This window comes from Equus asinus, chromosome 21, assembly GCF_041296235.1.
Source record: "Equus asinus isolate D_3611 breed Donkey chromosome 21, EquAss-T2T_v2, whole genome shotgun sequence".
NCBI lineage: Eukaryota > Metazoa > Chordata > Mammalia > Perissodactyla > Equidae > Equus > Equus asinus.
In genome coordinates this window covers 62444453-62467941 of record NC_091810.1, presented here as the reverse complement: position 1 = coordinate 62467941, position 23489 = coordinate 62444453, and the positions used below count along the sequence as shown (strand labels likewise).

Genomic DNA, 23489 nt, shown 5'->3' with positions numbered 1-23489 from the left:
CTGGAAAAAAATGAAACTATGTACTAACTTTATACTAAATATTATTAAACATGTTAAGCAATTACATTTTCCCAGCATGAGATGATCCAAGAGACAAAGGAAAACTCCAGGATGAAGTAAAAAAACAAAAAAATCCACACATATAACTAACACAACCAAACATAAAATGTAGAAGCTACCACAGCTAGCAAATTATATAGATTTGCAAAGAAATTAGCCTATTTTAGTTTTCAATATTTAATTCCTACTAATGAAAATATTAATGTAGGAGGTATTTGTGTTACTAACAAAATATATCATTCTTACCATCTTCAGATGCTGTTCCTAAATAAGAGAAATAAAACAATAAAATTTCAACAAATTCTGCCAATGCTGATGTTAAGACCTACTTCACGCCTCCCACCCAAAACTAAAATGAAAGGGTGAAGACGAAAAATATCTTCTAGTCTGATAGCCTTAAATTAACTTTTACAAGGTTCATTTTGAGAAAAAACAAAATTTGAAGTAATCTAATAACTCACAACACAAAGAAAGACAATTGAAAACGGCAAAATTCTATAACACTTTTATCTGCTATACTTCATACTTAAAATGTGAAATGGTGAGGAAAATTAGAGAAGTTAATCACTCAAGAAAGATGCAACTCTGTCATTACTCTCTTTGAAATGAAGATTTTTATAGATCTTTCCAGAGTATGAACACTTTCTGTGCATTTTCAAAATGTAGTCCATAAAAGAACTAGAAAAGCTAACTGACAAATACCGGAATCAAATCCGTGACCTAGGCCTCATTAACCCAGGATTTTCACCAAAGCATTACAAAGACCTGATGGATTGATCATCAGCAATTTACTCAACATTTATGTGTACTCCCTAAGATGTCAATGAAAACTAGCTAAAATGACAAATGTCATAACTCTCTACTACTAAAGGGCAATAATCGATATATTTCTGTGTGTGTACAGAGATTTTTTTAAACATAGGACTGAATACCAGTGAGACTAGTACATCACGTAACATAGGTGATTCCTCAAACAGGCTGATGTTTCTGACCCAAACAAGAAAATATTTTGATCTGGAAAGTAAGAAAAATTTGTTTTTAAAGGATCCAGAATCTCAGTGTTAGAAGTGATATTAAAGGATTTGAAATATACAAACTATCTCTTGGTGGGCTTTCATTTCATTCAATAATGTTTGAAAGTTATAAAATACATTAAACAAACAGAGAAGTACAGAGACTAACATACATAACACTCATGTACATAACCTAAGATTAAATAAATGTTCCATTTCATTAGAATGGAAGAAATAGCAATTTCAGAGTTTATGCAGTAATTGACAGAAAAACATACAGTTCTCCATTTTTCCTAGATCTCATACTGTGACTTACAGGTTTAGTATCTTCTCATATGTTTTTAAAAAAAGCTCAAGTTCCACCACGCTGAGGCAGCATCCCACATGCCACAGCTAGAAGGACCCACAACAAAGAATATACAACTATGTACTGGGGGCTTTGGGGCGAAAAAGGAAAAAAAAAATAATAAAATCTTTAAAAAAAAAGCTCAAGTTCCTAGATAACATTATGGCATCTGAAGTGAAGGGAAAGTGTGGGTAATATACTGTCTAGTATCAGACAAAAAGTACCATACAGATAAAAAATACCACATTGAACCAAGCACTACAGATAAACTCATAAATAACGACATGAATCTGTAAAATGTCATTTGTCTCTCTTTGTATCAGAGTTAATAAACTAAACAGTTGAATTAAATCACTCATGAGACTCCTTTCCATTCTTCTAAATCTAATATTTCAGAGAAAGATGTAAGAAATCAATAATATTTCTAAGAGCTCATGAAAAAGTTTTAAGATAACTGATTTAACTTACAACAAACAGTATATTAGTATTTGAGTGGACTGGGAAACCCAAAAATGGATACGTCTAACCCAAAATTCAACAAGAGAATTATGTAGCCGTTTTCACAATGCTGCTAAATAAGCAGTCTATTTTCAGAAATTAAGAGAATAAACAAAAATATTATATAGAATCCAAGAGGCATAAAAATCTTTAGTAGTATATTTATAAAAGTTCTTACCATCCATCTTGTCAGAAGTATCCTCTTTGATGAAAGAGCAAGCAAAGAACAGAGGAAAACTTAGTATATTAGAAAAAAATGATTTTATAATCCCTAGAAAACATTATTTTTAAGAAGACAGAATTCAAGCACAGACATATATAAAAGGCTTGCTTTCAACTAAAATATACTAGATTAAACAAGATGAGGCTCCTATGTGAAATAGACTACAGAAAAAACCCCCCCAAAATCAGGACAGATGATGAGTCTGATTTTCACTATCCTAGAGAGAGAAATCAGTACAGCCCATGTCCCAAGCTTGGAGCCTTGCCATCATCAGGCAAACCCTCTGCTTTGGTCTGCTGAGTTTCTCCTTATCAAAGAGTCACCTCGCCTTGTTTCTTTTCCTCTACAGCCTATAGCACACCCCTCAGATTCTACTCTTTAGTTCTCTCGTCATTATCTTCTGTCTAGCGCCTTGTTGCTTCCCCATCCCATCCTTTCTCAGAACTTTCAATCCCTATAAAACCTCAAATCTAGATAAATCTCAATTTTTCTACTCTAATAGAGAAAATTACAAAACTATGAAATCATGCATACTGGCACTACTGGGAAGTGGGGTAATTATCAGGCTGGGCCTTTAGTGCCTCTGCAGGAAAGTATAAACATACCAGGCTTGATGCTGCTCTTAATGAGGGCCTACTTACGGGGCTGGCTCTTGGCTGGCCTTTGGGAACTTAGTTTTGGATGCTCCCTATGTCAATGATAAGGTTATTCTGTGTGTGTGTGTGTGTGTGTGTGTGTGTGCGCGCGCACGCAGGGGGGTGGGGGCAGGGAATGGTACTGACCTCTGCTATATCAATTTGCCCAGATTGTTTGTGCAAACAATGTGATTTATGGTGAACATCTGCTTTCTTTTCGGAAGTATGGAATTCTGGTAATTGTGGCTGGTTGTGTGCCAGGGTGGCTACATAACTACCTCCATTCCACCCTCACCCTGGACTCTGAGTCTCAAGTGAGCTTCCGTGGACAGAAACACCATGTACACGTTCCTGCATTACATTGCTGGAGGAGGGAGCACATTCTGTGCAGCCCCTCATTCTCATCTCTGGGAGTGAGAACTTTGAAAGCCTGTGCCTAGACTCCTGCAGACTACCTGATGAAACTTTTTCCCTTGCTGATCCTGCTTGTGTCCTTTTGCTATGATAAACCTCAGCCATGAGTACAGTTGCCTCTGAGTTCTGTGAGTCCTTCTGGCCAGGTCTCCAAATGTATGGGTGGTCAGGAAGCCCAGAAGAGTGCCTTACCTCTTATGCCCCCTCCACAGCTATTCTAAACCTCAATCCACCTCTCGGTCACCCTGCTTTTTATTAGCACACGATCCTGACTCTGACTCCTCAGGCAGGAAGTCACAACAACCCCCCGGATGACATTCTTCTTAATCCCCCCAAAATATATTTGAATCTATTTCCTTCTTCATTTCCTTCCCTTCTACCTCAATGAAACTGGTGACCCTTCCACATCCAAGGCTAACTCTCCAGCTATGCTCTATATATCCCATTCCTCATGCCTTTCCTAGGAACTCTGCCCATAAATTATCTCCTCTCATCCTTGCATTTTTAACTTTTCCTTCTCTACTGACTCAACCACCTTAGCATACAAATGTATTTAACTCCTCCAATCTTAAAAAACAAAAAGTTCCTTAACTTTTAACTACAAATAATTCCTACATTGTTCTTTTACCTCTTTTCTTGACCATCAAGTATAGGAATAATTTATACAAATTCTCCTAAGTTCTTCCTCAATCAACTGAAATCTGGCTTTGACTGTCCACATGATACCACTGAAACCATTTAGATTCTTTTCCATTTAAACAATTCCACAAACCCAGTTTTTGAGAACAAATATTCATAATTCATAAATATGCATATCAAAGTTTCCTTAACACAAATTGCTATTTGCCATCACATCAAGCTTCCTCTTCAGGATAAAAAGGGTAAACTTCAAAGTACTCATTATATTCCTGTTGCCCAAGGATTTAGTACTTTAGTGGAGGAAAAAACCCAGTGGCAACTGCTTTAAGGAATGTACTGAGTTTAATATTGAAAGATTACAGTAAGAACAACTCTCTAATAACTTCCAAATGTAATCTCAGGCATAGTTCTCTCTCCTGAGTTCTGTACCACTGTATCTCAATGCATCACTATACCAGCCTGCCTCCCGAACAGCCCCAGTTTGATGTCTCACAGGAACTTCAAACTCAAAATGCATAAAAGTCAACAAGCTTTTAGCTGCTCATCCTTTAGCAACCTACCAACAGGCTAAGAGACTCTTTGAGTATAGAAGTATATATCTTTGCATCTCTGGCAAACAGCAGGGTACCTCGCAAAAACGAAGTGCTCATTAAGTGTTTACTGGAAAATAATGGAAAACTCTCCCTGATCCATAAGTGTTCCACCATGATAAGCAAGGCTCAAAGTAGAAGAAAACAGAGAGAACACCAGTCACATGTGTGTAACAAAGCTGAGAGAGAGAGAGAGGAAGAGATAGAAAGAAAGATCAAGAAAGACAGATATATAGAGAGAAACAGAAAAAGAAACAGAAATAGAGAGAGAGAGAATGAGAAAATTCATTATCTAAGCCCTGGAAAGAGCCACAGGCAAGTAGTTCCTTGTCCTTGAGGGTAAACCTGGGCCAGATGAAGAGAAAAGACGACACCTTTCTCTTTTGTAATGAAGCAAACATGCAATTCAAACTTTACAGAACCTAAAGAAACAAATTAAGTCAATCTCATGGTACTACTGTAAGCTTTCTTCTGAAAAAAAACATTGTTGCAAATTGGCTCTCTAGTTCACATGAAAACATTTCAAATACAATATTTGTTTCTGGTAATGAAAATAACATATTAAATATAATGTTTTTATTTTTAAGACTCATGATAAGTTTTTGTTTTCTAGTCTTTTCCTGACTTATAAAAAGTTAAGATACAATTCATGTACGACAAAATTCACCGTTTTTATAGTATACAATTCAGTGTTTTTAATATATTCACAATGCAGCACAACCCTCACCACTATCTAATTACAGAACATTTACATCACTCCAAGAAAGAAATCCTGTACCCATTAGGAGTCACTCCCTATTTCCCCGACTCCCAGCCCTTAGCAACAACTAATTTACTTTCTGTTTCTGTGGATTTACCTATTTTAGGCATTTTGTATAAATGAAATCAACTAATATGTGGCTGTCTGTGTCTGACTTGATAATGTTTTCAACATTTATCCATCTTATAGCATACATTAGCACTTCATTTTTATGTGATATACTCCTCTTCATGGCTGAATAATATTCCACTCCATTGTATGGAAACACCTATTTAACCATTCACTAGCTGGACATTTGGGTTGTTTCCACTTTTTGGCTATCATGGAAAATGCTGCCATGAACATGGATGTACACGTTTTATAAGAACATGTTTCGGGGTCAGCCCGGTGGCGCAGCGCTTAAGTTCACACGTTCCACTTCTCGGCAGCCTGGGTTCACCAGTTCAGATCCTGGGTGTGGATGTGGCACTACCTGGCAAAAGCCATGCTGTGGTAGGCATCCCATGTATAAAGCAGAGGACGATGAACATGGATGTTAGCTCAGGGCCAGTATTCCTCAGCAAAAAGAGGAGGATTGGCAGTAGTTAGCCCAGGGCTAATCTTCCTCCAAAAAAAAAAAAAAAAGAGAACATGTTTCATGTCTTGGGTGTACAGCCAGGAGTGGAACTGCTGAGTCACATGGTAACTCTATGCTTAACTTTTTTTCTTTCCTGAGGAAGATTAGCCCTGAGCTAACATCTGTTGCCAATCTTCCTCTTTTTATTGCTTAAGGAAGATTAGCCCTGAGTAAACATCTGTGACAATCTTCATCCACTTTATATGTGGGCTGCTGCCTCACCACGGCTGACGAGTGGTGTAGGTCCGCGCCTGGGATCTAAACCTGCAAACCTGGGCTGCCAAAGCAAAGTGCGCTGAACTTAACCACTGTGCCACAGGGTCAGGCCCTATGTTTAACTATTTGAGAAATTGCCAAACTGTTTCTATAGTGGATCTGCTATTTTACATTCCCACCAGCAGTGTTCAAAGGTTCTCATTTCTTCACATCCTTGCCAGGTTTGTTACTGTCCATCTTTTTGGTAACAGCCATCCTAATGGGTATGAAATTATATCTCACTGTGCTGACTTGCACTTCCCTAATGATTAATGATGTTGAGCACCATTTCAGGTCCTTATTGACAATCTGCATATTGTTTTCAGATAAATGTCTATTCAAATCCTTTGCCCATTTCTAAACCGAACTGTCTTTTTCTTACTGAGTCGTACGAGTTCTTCATGTATTTGGGATATAAGTCTCTAATCATATTACGTGATTTGCAAATGTTTCTTCTTATTCTGTGTGCTGTCTTTTCACTTTCTTGATGGTGCCCTTTGAAGCATAAAAGTTTTCTATTTTGATGAAGTCCAATTTATCTATCTTTTCTTTGGTTGCTTGTGTGTTTGGTGTACTATCTAAGAAAACGTTGCCTAATCCAAGGTCATGAAAATTTACATCTATGTTTTCCTCTAGGAGTTCTAGAGTTTTAGCTCTGTTTTTTTCTGAGCAAATTTTTTTTTACTAGTAAATTTTTTTTAGATATGGTGAGGTAGGGGTCCAAATTTATTTCTTGGGATGTGGCTATCTAGTTGTTCCAGTACCATTTGTTGAAAAGACATATGGGTTTACTTATGGACTCTCAATTCTATTACATTGATCTATATGTCTATCCTTATGCTAGTACCACAGAGACTCGATTACTGTAGCCTGCAAGTAAGTTTTAAAATTGGGAACCGTTGAGTCCACCAACTTTGTTCTTCTTTTTCAAGACTGTTTCATCTACTTGGGATCCCTGACATTTTCAAAAGGATTTTAGGATCAGCTTGTCAATTTCTATAAAAAGGCAGCAGGACTTTTTTTGTGTGTGTGTGAGGAAGATTGGCCGTGAGCTAACACCTGCTGCCAATCTTCCTCTTTTTGCTCGAGGAAGATTATGCCCAAGCTAGTATCTGTGCTGATCTTCCTCCACTTTCATATGAGGGATGCTGCCACAGCATGGCTTGATGAGCGGTGTGTATGTCCCCACCCAGGATCCGAACCTGTGAACACTGGGCAGCCAAAGCAGAGCATGTGAACTCAACCACTACTCCACCAGGCTGGCTCCACAGCTGGACTTTTGATATGGATGCACTGAATCTGTAGGTCAATGTGCCATCTTAACAATATTAAGCCTTTAAAGAACCTGGATATCTTTCTATTTAGATCTTTTAAAAATGTGTTGCAGTTTTCAGTGTACAGTGTAAAATTAAAAAGAAAAAATATATCTATCTATATATATATATATGTCTCTGCCCAGTTCCTGGCACAGAGCTCCAAAAACTTCTGTAATTTCCTGAGTGATAAGAGCACCAGGAGTATTTTTTGTTCTAATATTTGGTCTTTGACTCAGGAATCTGCACAGAGCTCCTAAATCCCTTGAAATTTCCTGGGAGATAGGAACATCCTTTGTTCTAATGAGGTGATTCCTGGTGGGCTCCTGGACAGTTTCAGGATGGGGACTGGTTACCAGAAAGATGAAGCCAGGATTAGAAACTTGGAATTTTCACCCCACCCTCCATCCTCTGGAAAGAAGAGAGGGGCTGGAGATTGAGTTAATGTTTGATCATGCCTCTGTGATGAAGCCTCCATAAAAACCCCTGAAGTACAAGGTTCAGAGAGTTTCTGGGTTGGTGAACACATCCACCAGGAGGCTGCAAGGAGGGTGGTGCACTCCAATTCCATGGGGATAGAAGCTCTTGTGTTTGGGACCCTTCTGGACCTTGCCGCATGTATCGCTTCATCTGGCTATTCATTCATATCCTTTAATATCCTTTGTAATAAACCAGTAATCTACTAAGTAGACTGTTTTCCTGAGTTCTGTGACCTGCTCTGCCAAATTTATCGAACCCGAGGAGGGGTTCACGGGAACCTTTGATTTAGCCAGTTGATCAGAAGCACAGGTAACAACCTGAACTTGCAAATGATGTCTGAAGTGGGAGTTGGGGGGACAGTCTTATGGGACTGAGTCCTTAACCTGTGAGGTCTCTGCTAACTATGATTAATATCAGAAGTGAACTGAATTGCAGGACACCCCGTTGATGGAGAAGAATTGCTTGGTATGGAAAACCCACACATTTGGTGTCAAGAGTATTATGAGTATGAAAGTAAAGGAGAAACAAAGAAATGGTTTTTCCTAGAAAAGTCTTACACTTCTTTTGCTATATTGATTCCCAAGTATTTTATTCTTTTTGATGCTATTGTAATTGGAATTGTAGTCTTTCATTTTTAGATTATTCACTGCTAGCATGTGGAAATACAATTGATTTTTGTATACTGATCCTGTATTCTACAACCTTGCTGAACTAAATATTAATCGCTACTAGTTTTTTGTGGATTTCTTAGGATTTTCTACATTTAAGGTCATGTTTTCTGCAAATAAAGATAGTTTTACCTATTCTCCAATCTGAATACCTTTTATTTCTTTTTCTTGCCTAACTGACCTGGCTAGAACTTTCATAATAACGTTTAAATGGCAAGCTGTTCTGAGTAGCGTGATGAAATCTCCCGCTATCCCACTCCAGATGTGAATAATCCTTTTGTCTAGCGTATTCACACTGAATACACTACCTGCCCATTAGTCACTTAGCCATCTTAGTTATCAGATCTACTGTTGCTATACCGCAGTGCTTGTGTTCAAATAACCCTTATTTTACGTAATAATGGCCCCAAAGTGCAAGAGTAGTGATGCTGGCAACTCAAATATTCCGAAGAGAAGCTGCAAAGTGCTTCCCTTAAGTGAAAAGGTGAACATACTCCACTTAATAAGGAAAGAAAAAAAATCGTATGCTGAGGTTGCTAAGATCTATGCTATGATATATGCTAAGATATATGCTAGCTATGCTAACTTTTATTATAGTATATTGTTATATTTGTTCTATTTTATTAATAGTTATTGTTGTTCATCTCTTACTGTGCCTAATTTATGAATTAGACTTTATCATAGGAGTGTATGTAGAAGAAAATCCATACTATATATAGGGTTTGGTACTATGTGAAGTTTCAGGCAACCACTGGGAGTCTTGGAATGTATCTGCATGGATAATGAGGGACTACTGTATTTACGAATCTTTCAATTTGCATTTGTTTGATTACAACTGCAGTTCAACATCTGTTCTGTGTTTTCTGTGCAATTATGATATATGCTTTTCTTGATATATGTAGAATATTTTTCTAAAAAAAAGCTCATTTGTTTTTCATAGACTTATAAAACTTGTTGACATTTTAGCTTTTTTTTGTAGTATGTGGCAAAAGCTTTTTCCCTTTTTGTTTCTAGCCACTTGATTTTATATTTTCACACTTAAGATTTAAATGAGGGACACTTTCCTCACGACTTTTTGGCTTTTATGTTTAGAAATTCCTTCCCCAACTTGAGATTAGATGAATACTCAACTACTATGTTTTCATCAAGTTAATTTACATTTTTGTTCAACTTTTCAGTCATCTGGAATAAATGGCTGTATGGTGTGAAAAATAGTTCTAACTTAAATTTTATACCAAATTGTAAACCCTATGTCTAAATACCACTTACTAAATAATTTATCCTTTCCTCACTGAATGTGGTTGTGCCAACTTTGTCATGTACTCCATTCAAACCTAAAATCTCTGCACTTCCTATTGTGTTCCAATGATCTCCTTGACCAGTGTTCCACCAGTACTACTCAAGAGAAAGAAAAATGAAGCACAAAATAGAGACCAGCAAAATGGATAACCAACCTCAAACTTTTGTTTTGTTTTGTTTTTGTTTTTGTTTTGAGGAAGATTAGCCTTGAGCTAACATCTGTGCCCATCTTCCTCTACTTTATACATGGGACACCTGCCACAGCATGGTTTGCCAAGCGGTGCCATGTCCACACCCAGGATCCGAAGCGGTGAACCCTGCGCTGCTGAAGCGGAACATGGGCACTTAACCGCTGCACCACCAGGCCGGCCCCAACCTTTTTTTAAACTTTTAAAGTTGATGGACATAAAAAACAAAACTCTGAATAGTCTTGAGAATATATTTTTAAACTTTGATTATGACTAAGTCTTTGAAGTTCTCCTAGATCCCCAAAAGGATTTAACTTTTGGTAAGTGAACAGAAGTAGGAGAAAGAGAACAGAGAAACTGGATAGAAGGCCAATATCCTTCACAAACTTCCTTAGTAAACCATGGTTGGATGCGGCAGTAGTGCAGAGCTGTGAAAATTCTATAGGCAAATCATGGAATCAAGAATTGTTCCTCTGATCAAGATGGTTAGGAGGAGGAGAAGAGGTAAAGTGGAAACAAGGCAGCCTTTAGATACCGCAGAACGACGCCCCAAGTATAGAATCATATTAAAACATATGGACTATCCTTAACTAGTAAGAATGAAATGGAAATGATTAAGATATCACCACCATCCTGACTTCACTGAGACCAGGGAGAAAACAACATACAATTTCTTATAATTAGCTGTCTTACCTAATGATGCATAGGAACCTGGATTCAGGGCACCTGCACCTAACCGCCCGCTTCGTACAGACTGCCCAGCAGCATGATGTGCCTTGGCACCAGCAGCAGCATTCACATCAATGTCACTTCGTGAACGCTGAAGGCTTCCTGGAAGAGAACTGGCTTTGCTGCTGCCTGCTGATACTATAGAAAACAAAGCAAAGTAACCTATATTATTTAAATCACTGCAAACAGCATGAAAATTATATAAACTTAAAACCACCATGAGCTAATCCATGATGACCAATGGTCAAAAAGAAAGCAGTGGACAGATGGACACTAGAAAGTAGTCTACAGTGTTTTAAAGTCAGAATGCCTCAGTCTCAATCTTGTCACAACTAAATCTTCTTGGACAATTTTTTCAATACTTCTCTGCCTCATTTTCCTCTGCCATAAAATGGGAAAAATAATTATACGTTGTAAAATTCATAGGACTGTTTTGTAGATGGAGAGATGATGTTTATGACTGATTCAGGAAAATGAAGTACAAGATAAATAAATGACAGCCATGCTATCTTTTTATTATCAGAAAAATGCAAACAGAACTAGTCCAAGAGTAGGATTAGTCAGAAAATAATGCATGTTCTGCCACTCTTAGGCAATGCAAATTAAGTCATTAAATTTCTGGTCTTCAGTCTTTCAATTTTAAAAACGAGAAGTGTTATAAACTGTGAATTAGGATCCATTAACAGGCTGTGAAATCAACTAAGTGGGTCATGGCCAGAATTTTAAAGAATGAAACAGAACAGGAAACAGTGCATCACAAGTAAGGGTAAGTAGTGTTTCATGGAACTTTGAATTATACTACATAAGTATACACATACACAATATACTTCATAGTATATGTATATTGTATGTATGTAATTACATACACTACAATGTACATATTATATGTAGTAATGTATATGGCATACAAACACAAGTACAGTGTATATGTGTAGTATTGGGTTAGTATGTAAAATTATTTTCTCACTGTCCGTCACATCAAAAGGTTAAAAGTTTAAAATAGTTTAAAAATTACACTTTAAAACCACAGCAAAACAGTTTAAAAGCTACTACTTTTAAATGTGACTGATGACAAGAAAATCATTTTACATAGTAACTTTTACTCTATATATAAAGTAGCTTTTACTTTATTAAGTAAAACATGCTATAACTCTTACTTAAAAAGACAATTTACAGGCCCGGCCCTTTGACTGAGCGGTTAAAGTTCCGCATGCTCCGTTTCAGTGGCCCAGATTCGCGGGTTTGGATACTGGGCGTGGACCTATTCCACTTGCCAGCCACACTGTGGAGGTGTCTTGCAAACAAAAAAGAATAGGGGAGGATTGGCACAGATGTTAGCTCATGGCTAATCTTCCTCAAGCAAAAAAAAAGAGGAGGATTGGCAGTGGATGTTAGCTCAGGGTGAATCTTCCTCAGAAAAAAAGAAAAAGACAATTTACCTCTTCCAGCCACAGTTGATGGGTTTGCCGTAGACCATTTAGAAGAAAAAGGGCGACTGCAAGGTAAAAAGAAATGCTTTTAGTAAGAAGATGGAATTTATCACTCCTTTGATAATTAATGAAAAGTACTGAGTTTTCTGAAGAGTTGAGAAGTACTCCTAATTTTAATTTTCCTTTTAGACCTCACTTTAGAAGAGTTGTTGTCACATATCAATGGTATCTCAATTAACTGTGAAGCAAAAAGGAAATAACAAGCAATGAATAAAGACTAAGCTCTACAGAGACAGGGAGGGACCAGAATGCTGTTGTTTACTCTGGTCCTGAGCACACATCACAATGCTCTCTATAGAGACTCAATAATAGCACTCTCCAACACTTGTATTCTGAGATACTTCACTTAGAAGGAGAGAGAGGTATGTTATTACTAGCACATAGGCAACTAAGCATAACCAAAGCTTCTGTCACCTAAGTCATAATGGCTGTGGCCCTTGGCAATTCATGCCCTACCAGGTAGGTATCACACTGCTTACAGCTGTGCTAAGTATTAGTGCGTGGGCAACAGAATAAGGGTAAGACCCACTGCCGAGGATAACATGTATGATTAGAAAGCAAAACAGCTCTAAATCATCTTTAAAAATCCACCATCTCCCTTAATATCTTTTTTTATTATTTATCTTTAATTATAATGATACCCTGCAGGCCACAGATAAATAATATACCTAAGGATGTAAGGGGGATCTGGAAAGTATAAATTTTAAAGGTGGGGGAAGACAGAAGCAAAATTCCCAAACAGGTTAATGTCAGGCTGCAGAAACATTCTTTAAGTTACTATTATCAAATGGTAAATTTGGTAGTTGGTTATTAAACCCAGTATCATATTATTTTATAACTGTTCCCTAAAATTGCTGCCTATTAGATTGAGGCAGACCACTTACAGGTTCACAGAATTTAAGGCTGTTTATGTATAAAGACGTTACACAAGACTAAGATAAAATATTTTCTTTAGATACTTGCTACTCAAAGTATGGTCCACAGACAAAAAGCATTGACCTCACCTAGGAGTGTGTAAATAATGCAAAATCTCAAGCCCCATTCCCAATCTACTGAATCAGATTCTGCATTTTAACGAGATCTTCAGATGATTCATAGGTATTTTAACGTTTGTGCATAGTAAATAAAAGTAAAGGGGGAAAAAAAGCTCATGCGGGGTGCAAATTTATCACATTTAAATAGAAGTTTAGATAGGTAATTATTCCTACAGCAATTATTTTTTGAATATCTACTTTTATTCTGAAAACTTGTAAGTCACTGGACTTTAATACAGTACTCACAGGACCCTGGGAGTGCTTCCTTGAATTTTGTGCCCTACGTGCCTCACTTGCCTCACCCTGGTCCCAGTCCTGCATGAGAGAGCTGCCAAGGCAACTAGCAGTTTTTGTGGGGTCAAGATCCCAAAGAGACAGGAATTACAGAGAGGTAAGCTCACATTTTGTGAGCTGCTCTTCCCTGGGGAAATCTGCAGATACTTGTGGTCACTGCTAGGGAGCAGAGAAGGCATCAGAAATTTTAGCAATCTCACAGGGCTAGAGAGACAGAAAATATGGTTAAGGCTGCCACGGCTGCAAGGATTTGAGGTGGCCAACATAATAACAAGAACAGAGTTACAGAGAAGTGAGTCAGATACTAGATAATTTTGCCCCCTTGAGGGATTTGCTGAAATCTTAAACTGTGCAAGAGGTGAGGAAGGGAAACTGGAGTTTTTTTTATCAGTCACACAGTGCTGTGTCAGAGTTCTGAAGATGACTTCTGAATCTCCATTACAATTCTTCCATTAAAATACCCTAGAAATGGGCCACCTACTGTATGAACTATTTTTGAGGTATTAAGAAATGTTTATAAATCAGTGCTTCCCAATCTTTTCCACAGACATGAACACATAGAAACAAAATTTGAAACACTAAATACTTAAAGAAGTTATACTAGCATGTAATCCAATCCTTGAGAGACAACACACCAAAGAATATAAGTACATTCAAGTCTTTCTTTCAAGGCTTTAAGTGAAAGCAAGCAGATATTCAACCATCCAACCTGAACTTTGGGGAGAGGAAGAAATCAATAATTATCATTTATATGACCTTACTTGAGACTTTCTTGTGAGCTAGATGAGGATCTGTCCGATTGTGGAAGAGATGCTACACTGCCAGAACTCTTCAAGTAAGTTTGAAGACTTTTCTGATAAGAGGGCTCAAGGGAATTATACAACGTTTCTGCTTCACCAGGGAAGTGGTTTCTAAGACCCATATATGTCCTGTAAAACAAGCGAACAAACAACAAAGAGAAAGAAAAGCACATAATGTAATAGTTTACATGATTAGACATTAAGAGTAAAATGTGTACATTAGGGAAGAATGAAGATGAACCTACAGGTTTTTAATACATTCACTACGTGTCAAGTGATACTTTCTAAATTTAACAAGTCTTGGTGGAAAGACGCCAGGCTTTTGAGAAAAGCAGATGTCAGTTCAAAATCTGGCTGTGATCCTTACGGTTTGCATGACTTTGGATATATCTCCAAATCTCCAAACTTCAGTTGCCAACCTATGGCGACATCACCTTTACAGGATCATTTTAAGGATGAGAAAATAACATGTACCAACTGCCGCACAGTCTATCGGGTACATGACATAACGCTCAATAAATGATAGCTATTTTTATTCACAAAGAAAGTGAGTATGTTATGATGGAATAGGAGTACTGATGATTATACAAATGACAACAGGAAGTAAACTGAGACATCTAGCATAGATTTAATGAAAAAAAAGTCAATCTCAATTTTACTAAAGAGCTAATCAAGTAGAATACTTGGGACACTTCTGATATTTTCATTCTCCCAATATGATTCCTTTCAAAGAGAAGACCAAAGCATGCTCAAACTGTCACAAATATACATTATAGACCTACTTTCTTGCCTCCACTCTGGCCTCAGCATCAGCATCGTGAATTCCCTTCTTAATAGTTTCAACCAAGACAGCTGCATGTCTATAAAATAAAACATCTTTAGAATCATGTGTAAAACCATGTATTTCACGACAAATGATACTCACTGCCTATATGTTACACATCAGTCACAAAGGGTAGGGGAGGTAAAAAGATTAATTAGTGCATAATAATAAATCTAAGATGGCAAAATTTTCAAATAATCCACCACATACTTTCATTCATGTATGGTTTCCTTCTGACAAGTCAAACATAATTAACCTGAAAATAATTATTTTTATATGGAATCTAGATAATGTATAAATATATAGTACTTAAATCTTAAAATTTTAATGAAATAAAAAAAGCCTTCTGTGTGGTTCCTCACTAACCTACCAATGTAGAAAATTATTTGTTAACCATACGATCACTAACGATCTGACTAAACTGAATAGTAGCTGTCATAAAATAACTTAAAGAAAATTTGGAATTATATCATGGCTACATTAAACAACAAATTCTATTTTTTAAAAAAAGGCTGTAAACAGATTTAACGATTTCCATGAAAATGGAAAATCAACATATTCAATGTAAATGTAGGTATAACCCAAGCTTCAAACTTGAAACTAACGAGAAATGTAGCCACGCAAATAGCCAGTGACCAACTAGCTGCCCACACATTTTCCTCTTGCTCATTGAAGAGCTACATTAGACGCTGCTCAGTATATACTGGACCTATGACATCTGACGGCTGGTGTGGAGAAACTTTCCAATGAATCTCTCTGTTTTTTAAATCTCTTTCCTCTGAAACAAGTGCCTTCCTTCTATCTTAAATGATGCATTACTTCATTAACTGCACCTGAGGAAACCTATCTCACATGACTGCAGATAACGTTTCTAAATTTTTGCCCAGTTTAACCTGGAGTATCTTATATAACCCATTCTACTTGAGACCCTCACTCACCCCACAAACAAAGACGAAAATCATACTATTCATAGCTGCAACAAATAAGAGGAGCACCACACCACAGCTTTAAATAATGCAAAACCAATACCATCAACTTCTGAAGAACTGGTGACAATAGGGAGGGGAGGGAGGTAGGAGAGGAAAAGTTCATGCATACCTTTCCAATGAATGAGTCTGCCACTCCTGTAACAACAAATCTAAAAATTCAAATGAACGCCTAAAAAATAAACATAATTAAATGTTATAACATTATATTAAGTTATATTAATTTATAACTAAATGTTAATTAACACTATCTTCTATAATACTGCACTTTGTCTTAAAGTATAAGACATGTTTATAGATATTGTAACTGCCAAATACTTAGCTTACTTTAAGGCTCCAACTACTCCTATGCTAAATAGATAAGGACCTTAAGAGTTCCCCATAATTTTAACTTAAAACGTTTGTCTGACATAAAATTTAACAAATTTCATTTAATTCAAAACATACTTATCGAACACCTACTATGCACTTGAGATTGAAGATATACAATGGTGACCAAGAAAGATGTGATGGATCTTCCCTTTCCACATTTGTTTCCTTAAATATATATGTATATGATTTTTAATCATGTATTTATATATTTTCTCCTAAGCCTCTACATCTTAACTTCTTCAACTGTCTCATTCTTGAGCTTCTCTTGTTTCTTGGCAAATAATGGACACAGCTTTCTTGGCATTTGACACAGCTCTGCCCTGTTTTTCCTCTATTAACACTTTTTCTCTACTTGCCCTTAAATAGGTGCTCACCTGGTTGGTGCTAATCTGAGCCCACTTCTCTCATTTTATAGTCTTTACTTGGGTAATATCATCTATACCCTTAGCTCTGACTACCAGTTTCACTTCTCACATCTAGTCCAACATCTCCAGCATTGGTTCTTCAACCCAGCTGTTAAGTCAAAGTTTCGACCAACTCATAAACATCTCTGCAAAGGCAGTGAATGTCAACTCAAATACCACATACAAAAGAACAAATTAGTTGTTACTCTCTCAAATCCACTCTTCTAACCCATATTGTGCAGATTAGAAAATGAAAAATAGGGAGGTTAAATTAATTAGCCCAAAGTGATAGGTCTGGGACTTAAATCCTGGCATCATGACTCCAGAGCTCATAGGCTGACTTGACATCACTTCCCTCATCCATATCCCATTATAAAGTCTCATTTCTACACCTGAAATCTCTTGAATTTATTTATTGAATTAAATCTCCTTCAATCAATAATCATCAATACAGTGCTAGTTCAGATCCTGAGTCTCTTAAATGAGCTATAAGAATTCCTACTTAATTAAACTAATGCTTCTCACTGTCCCTTTTTAATCACTGTTCATTGCTGGAAATGAAAACTAGGATGGATGACATTACCTCCTCACCAAAAACTGTCATTTACAGAACAATGTAAAAATTTCTCTTCAGGACATTCAAAGCCCTCTATGCTCTAATTTTGACCTATTCCTGTTCCTCTGCCCCCATCAGCCTCTTTTCCTACAGAAATCTTCCATTTATCATGTGTTGTGGCCTCAGTGGCCTGTCTGATGGCTCTGCAGCATGTGGCACAGCTTTACATCTCTGCTTAGGCTTAGGTTATGCCCCACTCACTTCCCCTACAGGTACTGAATTGCTCTCCATTTTCAAGGCAATTTTATGATGCATTTCCTGACTCCTTCCTTCTCTGTTACATTCCTATGTCTCCAATTATCATTTTCCTTAATGTAAGAGATTGATAAACCCTTTCTGTAAAGGGCCAGATAGTAAATATTTTAGGCTTTGCAAACCACATACAGTCTCTACCTCACGTTCTTCTTCTTTCCCCCTTTTTAACCACCTTAAAAAATATAAAAAACAGTCTTAGCTCGTGTGCTGTACAAAACTAGACTGTTGGTCAGATGTGGCCAGCAGGGCATCATTTGCCGACCCTGACAGAAGAGAGAGGTGATTGGGTAACTGTCACCAAGACCCTACATCACTTTAAAGGTAATAACGATGTCATATTCAGCTTCTTCCTAACATTCAAAGTATTTAAGTTACATATATCTATCAAACATAAAAAAAGCTTTTACAATATTCTTAAAAAACAAACGCACAATCTTGTTTTTGCTGTCTTTATTATTGATGATGATAGTGGTGATATTAAAAATTGAAGAAGTCTAAGAGGAGAGAGAGAGAGACTGACTGACCACATACGGCTGTGTACTCTATTCTCAACACTACATTCAATTCTACTAATGTGTGTCTCATGTAATCTTCACAATTCTAACGGGTCAATATCATTAGCCCTACTAACATATGTAGACCCTGAGGCTCAGAGTGGTTAACTAATTGCCCAAGGTAGGACAGTCAATCAGTGGCAGTTGTGGGACTCCAGCCGAGGCCTGACTCTAGACTCCATATTTTCTGAAAACTAAGCAACAAGTGGCCAAATAAACCAAAGCTCACAATGACAAAACTGAGAAACGTGGGTAATCATAATAATCACTTCACTCCTTTTCCCTTATATGACATAAGGTAAAAGAAATTTTACTAAGGTTTCCAGAAAGCAAGAAAGTCATGACAGCTAATTTTTTGTACCAGACTAAGAATTAAACATAATGTAATATTAACGCTATACTAAAAAAAATTCTTTTCTCAAAACTTACCTCCTCACAGGAACTGATTTTGATGTGCAATTGCTTGTTATTAAAGGTATAAGTCTGGGTACATGAGTATGCTGAAAAAGATGTTTTAGAAAAGGTTGAAAATACTGTGCACTTCACATAAACTCCTCTTCTATTTGCCTTACATTCAAGTATTTAGTTATATTAGAACAGGACAAAAAGACCAAAGACTCAGATTTTGAAAAAAATTAAGACCAGTCAAAAAGTTTTCTGAAATTAAAATAACAGAGATGATGATACAGTTTCAAAGGACAGGTGTGGCTGTAATATTGTAATAAAGACAAATTCATCATATAACTGCAAAGAACTGTGAGGACAGTGTAATTTTGGGGGAGGGAGCACTAAAAGGCACTGGGCATGTATTTGTCACATTTTCTGAAGTACCAGGGCTACTGCTGGTAGAGGAGAACAACTGCTATGTCATCAAAGCAGGTAATCAGAGTGACTCTACATACCTAACTACTGGGAATACACTTTGAAATAGTTATTTCAACTAAACTTTCACTCTGGCTGAACCATAGCTGGAATTTAGGTAAAGTTCAATAGATATAATCTTCTGATTTCTATTAGTAATTCTTAGACTCTTCTTTATTCAAGCAAACACTACAAAGTTCATAATAGACATAAGAATAAAAGAGTAATCTAAGCATACACATTGGATGCTTTATATCTCCTATTTTTCTTCTGAGCTAATGTACAGGTTGGGTTACCTAGGAAGCAGGCTCTGAGAGGGAGTTTAGTGTGCGGGATATTAAGAAATGCCCTTGGGATCAATACCTGTGGAAGGGAGGAGAAGGAAGCAGAAATGGGCAGAAGAAGAAATCGATCTCTGATATGGTCCAAGGATATCTTTGCTCAAAGCCATTAGGGAGCTCTGGAGCTAAAATGGCCCTTCAGAGTAGTCTCGAATTGGTCCAAGATGGCCACACCTTTAGACTTGCACATCAATCAGTTATTGAAATGTGGGTCATACTGGGAAGGGGCAAGACCTTGGGAATTCAGCTCTCTGCAGCTGAGGCTTTTTTTTTTTTTAAAGATTGGCACCTGAGCTAACATCTGTTGCCAATCTTTTTTCTTCTTCTTCTTCTTCTTCTTCTTCTTCTTCTCCCCAAAGCTGCCCAGTACATAGTCATATATTCTAGTTGTGAGCTCCTCTGGCTGTGCTATGTGGGATGCCACCTCAGCATGGCTTGATGAGCAGTGCCATGTCTGCACCTAGGATCCGAACCAGCGAAACCCTGGGCCGCTGAAGTGGAGCGCAGGAACTCAACCACTCAGCCAGGGGGCCAGCCCCAGAGGCAATTCTTGAAGGGGCTGGCAGCTGCAGGGTGTCTGCTGATACTGTTTCTAGTATTGTGGAAACAAGTGTTTCACTGAAGGAGAATGCCAATAGCACATCAGTGTCTGCCACAACTAACTCAACCAAAATAAAGGGAAAACTTGTTTCAGCTACTACAGAAGAAAACCATGCATAGACCTGAAGTTGCTCAAGATAAGACTAATAAAAGAGAGTGCTAACCTGCATGTTACTCAACTGTTAGATTCAGCATGGAAAGGTTCTGTGGACCTGCTCCCCTAGAATATCTAGAAGAAACCATTCCCCAAACATTACTATGGAGTTAAAGCCCAAGAAGACTCCCTAGCCACAACACACTATATAGGAGGTCTCACCTACCATGCTTCTCCTCGATCTCATAACCTCCCCAAAGTCTGACTGCTGATTAACTCACATCCAACACAGTGGCAGGGGTAGGGAAAGAGACTAACCTAACTATTACTACACCATTTTCAGAGGGAGCTGTACCAAAGTAAAATAAAAAGGGACCCTCACAATTACAGATGAAGCATTCAATCACATAAGCTCGGAATAATTTAGACTTTTACTTATTACACAAGTTGACAACTGAAAAAAGAAAAGCTTCTCTGGAATTAAAAAGAGAATCAGGTATCAAATAGAGTTCTCCAAGGAAGTAGCCCCCGGGGAAACACACAAAATACAGAAAACACGAGATAATGTTAAAAAAAACACAAACCCCACCTGATTTGCATTTCCAGTGAGATAATGGGATAGCATATTAATAATGTGAGACAAGCTCATAAAAGTTAGAAATTTGAAAACAATGCATAAAATGCAAAGCCTAAGAATGGCAAAATGGGAACTGTCAAGAAGGTAGGATTTAGAGGAATTTTTCCTGACAACACATACAGCTCTAAGATGAGACAAAAAATTATTCAAGAAATGATAAATGACATGAGGGCTCCAAAATCCATATAACAAGAGAAACAGAAGAAAAAAACTTGGGAAAGAAAAAAGAAGCAATAAAAGAAAAACAATACATGAAAATTAACATAAGTTTAAAGAAACCTCAATTTTAGTCAGAAATCCTCATCCACTATGTAAGGCCAGCACTAATGAAAGACGATCTACTCCCAGACCTGCTGTGCGGAAACTTCTACCACAAAGAGACTATCCTATAAAGCTTCCTGAAGGTTTTTATTTTCATCTTTTTCTATAAAAGAATCAAATGGTACTCTCTTCTAGAGACAAGAATAAAAAGTTAAGAAAATAACTGAGTGAAAAGCAAACAATTCTGAGGGAAAAGAAACGTGAACCTAAAGTCTAATTTTTTAGTTCTTGTGTAAGGGCAAAGAAAACCCATTTCAAAATATGAAAAGATAAATACACACGAACACTGAGAACACACGTTAAAACCAAACAAAAATCACCCAGAACCAATTAAAAAATGAGAAGTAAAAGTTTACTAATAAACACTGCTCGGAATCAAAGCAGGAAAAAACTATGATTAATTTCAATTGCTGAAAATGAAAATATCTCTTTGTTCAATTTAATTTAAAGGTTAAAGGCAAAAAGGACATGAATGAGATAAAATGTATACTTTTTAAAAGGCAAGGGAAGAAAAACAGAGGTTTTATTTTTTGACACTGACAAAGAATAAAGAACGTCTAAGAAAATAAGAAGCAGATAAGAAGAAACCACAATGAATAGAAAGCAGAAAAGACAGAAAAAAAATACTATTTCAGGATGGTTAATAGTCAAAAACTATGACCATACATAAAGTATACAAAGCAAGAACTGTTAGAAAAAATGAAATTGACAAAAACTAGAATCAGAATTTGCCTGTTAAAGCAGCTGTTTAGGAAATGAGACTCTAAGGAACCTGAATAATCTAAGTATCAAGCTAGACTTAGTGATGAACCAAGTATTCTATACTCTGTAAACGAATTCCATATTTTGCAAATGCTAAACAACTACCAAATGGATCAAAGAAACTGAAAAGGCATTTAAGAAACGGACTCATAGAGTTATGAAAGTTTACTATATGAAAATGGTGTCATTTCAAGAAAAGACTGATCTGTAATTCACAACATGCCATTAGGTCAACTGGTTTTGTATTTGGGGGAAAAATCAAGTTACATATCTATACTTCACACAGAAATAAAATCCAGTTAGAGCTAAACCTAAGGAACAAATTAAATTTTAAAACAAAAAGTTTTAAACAATTGAACCTTTTCATAATTGTGAGATGGGGGAAAGTCATTTTAACTATAAAAAAACTACAAAAGGAGCATTGTCTCAATGTATAAAAATTTAAAAGTTCTCTATATAACAAATAACAGCTTAAACAATATTTGAAGAACTGACAGAGTGGTAGAAAATATTTACATATATATAACACAGAATTAATATATTTACAATATATAAAACGGTCTTAGAAATCAGTCAGAAAAAAATGCACAGAGTATAAAGTGGCAACCCATAAAAGAATTATAAAAGGAAAAAAATACCTAACGTCTCTAATAATCTAAGAAAAACAAAGTACAGTATGAAATAATATTCCACTTATTAAATTATAAGACCTTTAAGAGACTGTTAACACACAATGTTGGTAAAGGATGGAGCAAAAGGACTCCATAAACTTCGGGAGGAGAAGGGTGAGGGCAATTTAGTGCTATGTCCTTTAATAGAGAACTGATTTAGACATTAAAAAGAATTATATATAGCGACAAGGGAAGTGGCCCAAGTCATTAAGTTTAAAAAAATAAGCTAAAAAACATATTACTTACATATATGTAAAATATAAATACTACATTTACATTTTGTGGTAAATATAGTTTGTACAGGCACAGAATAGAAGTTTGGAAAAGTACATACTGAATGCCTAGAGCGATTAGTTATAGAAGAGCAGAAATCAAAGGGGGAGATTTATTTTTTTAACTCTGTTCTTTTGGGCCCCTTCAAGATATGGATGATGAGAAATATTAAGAATTTGCCTGCCATCTTTTGTCACTGACTGTAACATTTTTACTGCTTCACATTTGCTGGTTACTACCTGTAACATGATTACACATACACATATGTACACATATGTACATGCATATGTGTATCTATTCAAAGGAAACATGTATGCAAGCATGTTTACTTTGTAATTCTCTATACTATTTAAATGTTCAATGATAACTATAATAACCATGTATTGCTTTTATTATCAGAAAAATAATTTAAAAGTGATTTTCCCTGGGGGTTAAAAAAATACCAATTATTCCCTGATCCCCAAACCTAATAAGGACAACACAAAGAAGGAAAACAACAGGCCAATATCACCGATGAACACAGATGCAAAAATCCTCAATAAAATTTTGGCAAACCAAACACAGCAATACATTAA

General features: G+C 36.6%; 1 protein-coding gene across 50 annotated transcripts in view; it reads right to left on the bottom strand.

The window, feature by feature from the left end:
• CLASP2 (cytoplasmic linker associated protein 2) overlaps window positions 1-23489 on the bottom strand; it is a 164783-nt gene that overhangs the window by 61452 nt on the left and 79842 nt on the right. For 41 of the 50 annotated variants that reach the window (XM_070492367.1, XM_070492372.1, XM_070492369.1 and 38 more), the window contains 8 exons: window positions 18784-18854; window positions 16266-16325; window positions 15127-15204; window positions 14306-14473; window positions 12166-12221; window positions 10691-10864; window positions 2096-2119; window positions 307-324 (listed from right to left, as the gene is read on the bottom strand). In XM_070492367.1, the coding sequence (XP_070348468.1) occupies window positions 307-324; window positions 2096-2119; window positions 10691-10864; window positions 12166-12221; window positions 14306-14473; window positions 15127-15204; window positions 16266-16325; window positions 18784-18854 (649 nt within the window). The remainder of the gene's footprint in view (window positions 1-306; window positions 325-2095; window positions 2120-10690; window positions 10865-12165; window positions 12222-14305; window positions 14474-15126; window positions 15205-16265; window positions 16326-18783; window positions 18855-23489) is intronic. The other 9 variants (XM_070492371.1, XM_070492404.1, XM_070492381.1 and 6 more) reach the window with 1 other exon arrangement.